This window comes from Coregonus lavaretus (genome assembly GCF_964263955.1).
Source record: "Coregonus lavaretus genome assembly, chromosome: 20".
Taxonomy (NCBI): domain Eukaryota; kingdom Metazoa; phylum Chordata; class Actinopteri; order Salmoniformes; family Salmonidae; genus Coregonus; species Coregonus lavaretus.
This window is the reverse complement of record NC_140007.1, coordinates 39,088,145-39,098,222: the sequence shown is the minus strand read 5'-3', so window position 1 is coordinate 39,098,222 and position 10,078 is coordinate 39,088,145. Positions and strand designations below refer to the sequence as shown.

Sequence of the window (10,078 nt, the reverse complement as noted above, 5' to 3'; positions counted from 1 at the left end):
TTCCAGTGCAGTAAACAGTGAACAGCAGAACACATAACTTGAAACTCCACTAAATCACTGACTCAACCCTCAGTCTCCGGAGACAGGCCACACACACAGCACACAAATAGTGCATGTATAGAATACACATGCACGCACTCACGAATCAGTATGCAGCCCAGTGTAGTGACATGAGTGATGATGTCACCAGGCTACAGTATTAGTTGTGTTGTTCTATAGCAGAGCAGCCTGGGCACCGAGGAGGGGTTGGCTGCATCAGTCATAAGGAACACCGCTCCTCCTTGTATCATTGTCCTGTAGAGTCACTGTGTGTGGAATTACTGGAGAGAACACATACAGGTCAACTGAGTGGATCTACAGAGCAGGACATGGCTCAGACGCTATCTGCCATGAGAACTGGCTAGCTGGCTGTGTGATGAGAGGACATGAGAGTTAGTTTCTCAATGGGAGAGAGTTGTGCTCTGTTGTGCTCACTGAGAGACTCAGTGAAGAGGATGATTATGGGAGCACCAGCAGTATCTACCACCAGCGAGAGACTGATTGTGTCTCTAACACCAGTAACTCATGGAGAAAACTCTGTCTGAATGTGAGTGCTTGAGTGATTTTAAGTGTGTGTGCGTGTGCACGCAGGTGTGTGTTTGTTGCTGTTCTGTGTGTGTGTTAGAGAACAGCCATGCATGCCTAATGAGAGGCAATGAGGCAGGCCTCAGCAGCTCAGCTCAGCCCTGGGGTTTACAGATGCACCGAGCGCCCAGGTGGACAGGGAGCAGAGAGCAGAGGCAAGCAGCAGCTGGGCTTTGGCTGAGACAGCACATTCCCAAAGTCTCACAAAGTCCTTCTCAAATGAGCCCCAACTCTTTTACACTAATCTCTCGCTCTCACTTTCTCTTGCTCTCTGCCACTTTCTCTCACTCTCTCTCTGCAGCTTTCACTCCCTTCCCATCTCTCTTTTTCTCTCCTTCTTTCTCCCTCCCTCTCTCTCTGCCACTTTCTCTCTCTCCCTTCCCTCTCTCTAACCCTGTCCTCTAATTGGGAGACAGCTGCTGCTGAGAAGCCTGGGCTTAACATCCCATCACATCACATTCTCCTCAACAGACAGAAGCCACTTTGGGCTGCTCTTCCAATGCAGCTGAAATTAATCTAAATAACATCACAAACCTTTGGAGAAAAGCAGAGAAGTGGAGAGAGGCAGAGAGAGAGAGGCAGAGAAAGAGAGAGGCAGAGGAAGAGAGAGGCAGAGAAAGAGAGGGGCAGAGAGAGGCAGAGAGAGAGAGGCAGAGAAAGAGAGAGGCAGAGAAAGAGAGGGATAGAGAGAGGCAGAGAGAGAGGCAGCGAAAGAGAGAGGCAGAGAGAGAGCGAGGCAGAGAGAGAGGCAGAGAGAGAGAGGCAGAGAAGAGAGAGGCAGAGAAAAAGTGAGGCAGAGAGAGAGGCAGAGAGAGAGAGGCAGAGAGAGAGAGGCAGAGAGAGAGAGAGGCAGAGCGAGAAAGAGATAAAGAGAGAGAGAGGCAGAGAAAGAGAGGCAGAGAGAGAGAGAGAGAGGCAGAGAAAGGGAGAGGCAGAGAGAGAGGCAGAGAGAGAGAGGCAGAGAAAGAGAGAGGCAGAGAAAGAGAGAGGCAGAGAAAGCGAGTTAGAGAGAGATAGGCAGAGAAAGAGAGAGGCAGAGAGAGAGAGAGGCAGAGAAAGGGAGAGGCAGAGAGAGAGAGAGAGGCAGAGAAAGGGAGAGGCAGAGAGAGAGGCAGAGAGAGAGAGAGGCAGAGAAAGAGAGAGGCAGAGAGAGAGAGAGGCAGAGAAAGGGAGAGGCAGAGAGAGAGAGAGAGAGAGGCAGAGAAAGGGAGAGGCAGAGAGAGAGGCAGAGAAAGAGAGAGGCAGAGAAGGAGAGAGGCAGAGAAAGAGAGGCAGAGAGAGAGAGAGACAGGGAAAGAGAGAGGCAGAGAGAGAAAGGCAGAGAAAGAGAGAGGCAGAGAAGGAGAGAGGCAGAGAAGGAGAGAGGCAGAGAGAGAGAGAGACAGGGAAATAGAGAGGCAGAGAGAGGAGGCAGAGAAAGAGAGAGCCAGAGAAAGAGAGAGGCAGAGAAAGAGAGAGGCAGAGAAGGAGAGAGGCAGGGAAAGAGAGAGGCAGAGAAGGAGAGAGGCAGAGAAGGAGAGAGGCAGAGAAGGAGAGAGGCAGAGAGAGAGAGAGACAGGGAAAGAGAGAGGCAGAGAGAGAAAGGCAGAGAAAGAGAGAGGCAGAGAAAGAGAGAGGCAGAGAAAGAGAGAGGCAGAGAAGGAGAAAGGCAGAGAGAGAGAGAGACAGAGAGAGAGAGAGAGAGACAGGGAAAGAGAGAGGTAGAGAGAGAAAGGCAGAGAAAGAGAGAGGCAGAGAAAGAGAGGCAGAGAAAGAGAGAGGCAGAGAATGCAGCAGAGAGGAAGGGGGTTGGGGGGGTGAGGAAGGGGGTGAGGAGGGGGGCAGAGAGGAAGGGGGTTGGGGGGGTGAGGAAGGGGGTGAGGAGGGGGGCAGAGAGGAAGGGGGTTGGGGGGGTGAGGAAGGGGGTGAGGAGGGGGTCAGAGAGGAAGGGGGTTGGGGTGGGGGTGGTGAGAGGAAGAGGTGGGAAGAGCCACAGAGAGAGATATATAGGAACAATGATGTAGACAGAAGATGTTTCATAACCACTGCCTGACACTGGCAGCCTCTTCAAATGAAACACTGACTTGTCCTCACAAGATATGCTGGCTTCGTTTCTCTTTCCACTTTTTCCACTGGAAAGGTGTTAGAGGACAATCCCTAATGTCTAAAAATCTACGATGTGACGTGTTGCCCCTAATTCTACGATAGTGAGTGAATTATTGTAGCCCACTATTTTCTTTGCTGCAGTTGATGGAGATTCTCACCATGTTTGGGAGAAAGGTTCCAAGGACACTTTCAAGGACATACAAGAGCCTACTGCCTGTACTATTCACTGAATGTATTTTGACCATGTCCCTCCCTCTCTTCTCTCGCCCTCTCTGTAGGAGGTATTCACCGTGCAGGGGTGGTGCCTGCGTTCCTGCGGACCCCCACTATGATCCAGCCACACCTGGATATGAAGCCCTTCCTCCAGTTCCCCATGGACACAGCTCCACCACAACACAGCATGGGCCTGTTTCACAACTTCAACACTGTGAGTACTGTATACAACATCGTGAGTACACACACACTACACACACTTGATACATACTCAACACATGAACACAGCATTCACACACAAACACACACTCAACAGATACTAACACAGAATACGCAGATACACATGCACACACACACACACCACACACACACTCCACACCGACACTCAAAACACAACATGTACACATGTATGTACTGTACTGTACTGTATGGACTGGCTCACACTGAACTACCAGATCCCTTAAGATCAGGAAACTACCCTGTTAACTACCTTTCAAACTAACTTGACTGAAGAGTAGCTTCCTTTATAGTGCTGTACTTAGACTTCAACACACACACACACACACACACACACACACACACACACACACACACACACACACACACACACACACACACACACACACAAACACACCCACACACACACACTACATGACCAACAGAATGTGGACACCTGCTCGTCCAACAGCTCATTCCAAAATCATGGCCATTAATATGGAGTTGGTCCCCCCTTTGCTGCCATAACAGCCTCCACTCTTCTGGGAAGGCTTTCCACTAGATGTTGGAACATTGCTGCAGGGACTTGCTTCCATTCAGCCACAAGCGCATTAGTGAGGTCGGGCGTTCCAATTCATCCCAAAGGTGTTCAATGGGGTTGAAGTCAGGGCTCTGAGCAGGCCAGTCAAGTTCTTCCACAGCGATCTCGACAAACCTTTTCTGTATGGACCTCGCTTTGTGCACAGGGGCATTGTCATGCTGAAACAGGAAAGGGCCTTCCCCAAATTGTTGCCACAAAGTTGGAAGCACAGAATCGTCTAGAATGTAATTGTATGCTGTAGCGTTAAGATTTCCCTTCACTGGAACTAAGGGGCCTAGCACGAACCATGAACAGCCCCAGACCATTATTCCTCCTCCACCAAACTTTACAGTTGCCACTATGAATTGGGGCAGATAAAGTTCTCCTGGCATCCGCCAAACCCAGATTCGTCCGTCAGACTACGAGAGGGTGAAGCGTGATTCATCACGCCAGAGCACACGTTTCCACTGCTCCAGAGTCCAATGGCAGCGAGCTTTACACCACTACAGCCAACGCTTGGCATTGCGCAAGGTGATCTTAGGCTTGTGTGCGGTTGCTCGGCCATTGAAACCCATTTCATGAAGCTCCCGACGATCAGTTCTTGTGCTGACGTTGCTTCCAGAGGCAGTTTGGAACTCGCTAGTGAGTGTTGCAACTCAGGACAGACAATTTTTATGTGCTACGCACTTCAGCACTCGACAGTCCCGTTCTGTGAGCTTGTGTGGCCTACCACTTCGCGGCTGAGTCTTTGTTGCTCCTAGACATTTCTCAAACTCAATCAAGCTCAGCTAAAGCATTTGAAAGAGAAGGTATACTATTCAAACTCCGGGCTGTGAGTTGTGGGCTATCATTTTGATTAGGAGGATATTTAGCATATCACCACACTCAGCATATTACTCAACATTGCTGTGTATTTTATTCTCACGATGGCAGGTTAGGAAATGCATTATAAACAGTACAGTGTGTTCTGTTGTTCAGCAGAATGAATAGAAGAGGATTGTTCTACTGTTCTAGACTGATTGGGAACGTACTAAAAAAGCATCTCAAACAGAGTAAGATTATTTATTATGATCTAAAAGATTAAACACATCCCATATCACGGCCCTTATTCATAAAGCTTTTCAGAGTAAGAGTGCTGATCTAGGATCGTCTCCCCCTGTCAATATAATCATATTCATTATGATCTAAAAGGGGAAACTGATCCTGTATCAGTACTCTGAGACTCTTTGTGAATAAACTATGGGCCGTAGTCTTTATGTGGGGTAATAAGGTCCCTCTCACACCAGCTGACTTTTACTCTGTTTGTTTGTCAACTCTCTCTGTATACTTGGCTCTCCAGCTGGCTTGGGATATACTGTAGCGTAGCAACATAACATAGTGTTGGGACATAGCGTAGCAACATAGTATAGATTTGGGACATAGCGTAGCAACATAGTATAGTGTTGGGACATAGCATAGCAACATAGTATAGTTATGGGACATAGCAAAGCAACATAGTATAGTTATGGAACATAGCATAGCAACATAGTATAGTGTTGGGACATAGCATAGCAACATAGTATAGTGTTGGGACATAGCATAGCAACATAGTATAGTTATGGGACATAGAATAGCAACATAGTATAGTGTTGGGACATAGCATAGCAACATAGTTTAGTTATGGGACATAGCAAAGCAACATAGTATAGTTATGGGACATAGCATAGCAACATAGTATAGTGTTGGGACATAGCATAGCAACATAGTATAGTGTTGGGACATAGCAAAGCAACATAGTATAGTTATGGGACATAGCAAAGCAACATAGTATAGTTATGGGACATAGCATAGCAACATAGTATAGTGTTGGGACATAGCTTAGCAACATAGTATAGTGTTGGGACATAGCATAGCAACATAGTATAGTGTTGGGACACAGCATAGCAACATAGTATAGTGTTGGGACACAGCATAGCAACATAGTATAGTGTTGGGACATAGCATAGCAACATAACATAGTGTTGGGACATAGCGTGGCAACATAATATAGATTTGGGATATAGCGTAGCAACATAGTATAGTGTTGGGACATAGCATAGCAACATAGTATAGTGTTACATTTTAGTCATTTAGCAGACTTACAGTTAGTGAGTGTATACATTTTCATACTGGCCCCCCGTGGGAAACGAACCCACAACCCTGGCGTTGCAAGCGCCACGCTCTACCAACTGAGCTACACGGGACATAACATAGCAACATGGTATAGTGTTGGGACATGACATAGCATAAAGAACACTACCACTTTTTGCCAATTGGAAGTATGGCATGTGACTTGGCTATAAGTGCAGGGGGTGATACAGACCCTTAACCATTTTATTTGACTACCCATTGACTTTAACAGGCCCCATAGTTTCCAAACAGCTGGACACTGCTGACACTCACAGTCTTTCAAAGATAATTCGTAAAAATCGAAATAACTTCACAGATCTTCATTGCAACAACGTCGCCTATGGGCAAAAACCCACCGTCGCTGGACCAGACAGGACTGGCAAAAAGTGCTCTTCACTGACTAGTCATGGTTTTGTCTCACCAGGGGTGATGGTCGGATTCGCGTTTATCGTCGAAGGCCTGTACTCTGGAGCGGGATTGATTTGGAGGTGGAGGGTACGTCATGGTCTTGGGCGGAGTGTCACAGCATCATCGGACTGAGCTTGTGTCATTGAAGGCAATCTCAACGCTGTGAGTTACAGGGAAGACATCCCCCTCCCTCATGTGGTACCCTTCCTGCAGGCTCATCCTGACATGACCCTCCAGCATGACAATGCCACCAGCCATACTGCTCATTCTGTGCGTGATTTCCTGCAAGACAGGAATGTCAGTGTCCTGCCATGGCCAGCGAAGAGCCCGAATCTCAATCCCATTGAGCACGTCTGGGACCTGTTGGATCAGAGGGTGAGGCCTAGGGCCATTCCCCACAGAAATGTCCGGAAACTTGCAGGTGCGTTGGTGGAAGAGAGGGGTATCTCACAGCAAGAACTGGCAAATCTAGTGCAGTCCATGAGGAGGAGATGCACTGCAGTACTTAATGCAGCTGGTGGCCACACCAGATACTGACTGTTACTTTTGACCCCCCCTTTGTTCAGGGACACATTGTTAAGTTTGCTGAAAATAAACGCAGTTGACAGTGAGAGGACGTTTCTTTTTTTGCTGAGTTTAGAATAGGACTGACTGACTGACAGAGTTACAGACATCTTAGTTTCCGGTTTCTTAACAGATCTGACATGTTTTTCTGAAATCAAACCCAGACTCTCTCGTACTGTAGTTAGGTCTTTAGCTCTTTTCACAGTGTCGTGTAGACCCGAACCATACTGTTCAGGTTCTGATATTTACATCTCACAGGCCAGCTCAGTTCAGTTTGGCTCCATGCAGCTCAGGACTGTGAAAAACCCTGTTGACTCACAGTTCCCAGTGCTCCTATTTAGTGCGGTTGATATTTTTCCAGTGGGATCTATTGATGTTAAAAGTCTGCATAGTGTAGGTTGCAGTCAGAGTCCAGTAGTTTTACTGCTGCTGACCAGTAGATGGTGATGTTGCAGAGGCTTGGAGAGGACAACCTGACCTTACCAACTACATATTAGGGACCATTAAAAACGGATTACGGCATTGTGCTGACAGACAGTGACATTGACGAGGATTCGCTCACACAAGTAATAAACAGGTATTTTATTTGGAACCGTTGGGACTGGAGTCTGTGGGGTCTAGAATGTTGGCTAGAAGTAGTTGAACTGATTTGGTTTTACAGTGTGTCTATGGCAGTGCAATACGTGTGTTGTTGTTTCTGCCAAAGAGGCTTCTAGTTGCGTAGAAAAGGGCCCGTCTTGGCCTGTACATACATATAGCCCAGTATATCACAACAGTTCATACAGGCTCAACGAGAGAGAGACATGTTTTCAGGAGCAGTGAAAGGAGACAGTTGTTTACAATTCAACTAACTGTAAGTTCTATATCTGTACAATTCAAATGTATTTTGGTTCAGATCAGTAGAAAACAGTTTGTTGTGGTCGTTATATATTTGTTTCGCAATGACAGCCCTACCATGTTAATCAAACAATCATGTGGTTGACTTCTAAAAAACTATCCTTGGTGACTGTCCGACTGTCATCATAGCTGCAATGTTTAGGCCTGTTTTATTGATTTAACCAGGTAAGTTGACTGAATAGACATTATCATTTACAGCAACGACCTGAGGAATAGTTACAGGGGAGAGGAGGGGGATGAAAGAGCCAATTGCAAGCTGGGGATGATTAGGTGGCAATGATGGTATGAGGGCCAGATTGGGAATTTAGTCAGGACACTGGGGTTAACACCCCTACTCTTACGATAAGTGCCATGGGATCTTTAGTGACCACAGAGAGTCAGGACACCCATTTAACTTCCCAGCCGAAGCAGTGTCCCCAATCACTGTATTATAGAGACTCTTTAAACGAAAAGCATGACATTAGTTAGTAGTAAATTCCTTTTAGTGGTTACTTTGAGAGTTGAGAGATAGTGTCACATTTAGGGAGAGAGATACCACACCTTAAGCCTTCCAGTAATGGTGCAGTAGCCTATAGGTGGTTTACTACCTTAGTTTACTACATAAGCAGGTATATTTGATGTTTTTATTGCTCTTCGTCCTGGTAACTCAAGCAGGATCTCAATATGTCTCAGGAGATAGCTGAAGGCTAAATTAAAATGCACTTCTTCACAGTCTCTGTTATTAAATAGTCTACCTGACTGTCTTCTCCTAAAGCCCTGTAGCTTGAATGTCTCTCTATAATGTGATTTGTTCTCCACCTGGCTGTGTGTCTGTCTGGCCCAATGTGCCCTGAGACACTGACGAGCTAGACTGCAGCATTTATCAGCAGCAGCTGCTACTGGTGGTACTGGGTTAAAGGCTGGGGTAGACCGAGGTAGGTGGGTGCGCACACACACACACACATACACACACACCTACGTATGCACCACGCGCACACACACACACACACACACACACACACACACACACACACACACACACACACACACACACACGCACACACGCACACACACACACTCTTGTCTCGCTCAGGCGGCAGATTCAGGAATTTCCAATAAAGCTGTCTGATCATGAGAGCCATGTGCAGACTTGTTGATTCTTACCTGCTGCAGCCCCCACCTGCACCTCCTCTCTCTCACTCACTCACTCACTCACACACACACACACACACACACACACACACACACACACACACACACACACACACACACACACACACACACACACACACACACACACACACACACACACACACACACAACACAAACACACACTCACTCACTCACTCTCACACACACACACACACACTCTCTCTCCATCACATGCAAACTCCTACAATCTGTCCAGATGCACCCCATCCTGCGCTACTCACCACCAACTGTTGTAAACACATGGCCATGTTAAGGACGATCACACTCTGAGAAATCTCATTACACACATCAGAACTCATCTAGTGTGCATCCCAAATGCACCCTATTTCCTTTATAGTGCACTACTTTTGACCAGGGCCCATAGTGTCCTAACCCCAAATGGAAGGACTCCACCACATTACTGTCAAATGGATAGCATTCCACTTCATTTACATAAGTGCTAAATCATGGTCTTCGACTATTGAACTGTTTCAGGGTCCTTTGATGGATTATTCATCAGAAGGTCTCTGAAGTGGGGAAGGATTACATGTACCGTGTGAGATGAGACTTTCGACAGTGTAGACACAGATAGATAGAGAGCACCTGGGGCTACAGTATTAGAGAACGTTGTTTGAAGGGAGGGAGGGAGGGACGAGAGAGAGAGAGAGAGAGAGAGAGAGAGAGAGAGAGAGAGAGAGAGAGAGAGAGAGAGAGAGAGAGAGAGAGAGAGAGAGAGAGAGAGAGAGAGAGAGAGAGAGAGAGAGAGAGAGAGAGAGAGAGAGAGAGAGAGAGAGAGAGAGAGGGAGGGACGAGAGAGAGAGAGAGAGAGAGAGAGAGAGAGAGAGAGAGAGAGAGCGCTGAGGAGTAGACACTTGCTAGCTAGGTGATGTGTCAGTAGAGAAAGAACAGAGAAGTTCCTTATGGCAAAAACTACTACTTCAAACACTGCAGCTACATAGAGACACAATAGAGGGGGGAAAAGAGAAGGGAAGAGGAGAAAGATAGATAGATGGAAAGCACCACTAGATACATTAACTACTGAGCTTATACCAGAGCGAAGAGACAGACACACTGCCTCAGTCTCACACGCCACGCGGAGACAGAGACACAAACACACACATAGAGATACACGCCGGCGGAACCATGCAGCTTAAATATCCAGCCGACTCAGAG

At 47.1% G+C, this 10,078-nt stretch overlaps 1 protein-coding gene across 1 annotated transcript in view; it reads left to right on the top strand.

Moving 5' to 3' along the window:
* Window positions 1–694: 694 nt before the first annotated feature.
* Window positions 695–10,078, top strand: part of znf385a (zinc finger protein 385A) — a gene marked incomplete at its 5' end in the record, with an annotated part of 52,398 nt that continues 43,014 nt past the window's right edge. The window contains 2 exons of the mRNA XM_084185050.1: window positions 695–779; window positions 2,988–3,136. Coding sequence (XP_084041176.1) covers window positions 695–779; window positions 2,988–3,136 — 234 coding nt within the window. The remainder of the gene's footprint in view (window positions 780–2,987; window positions 3,137–10,078) is intronic.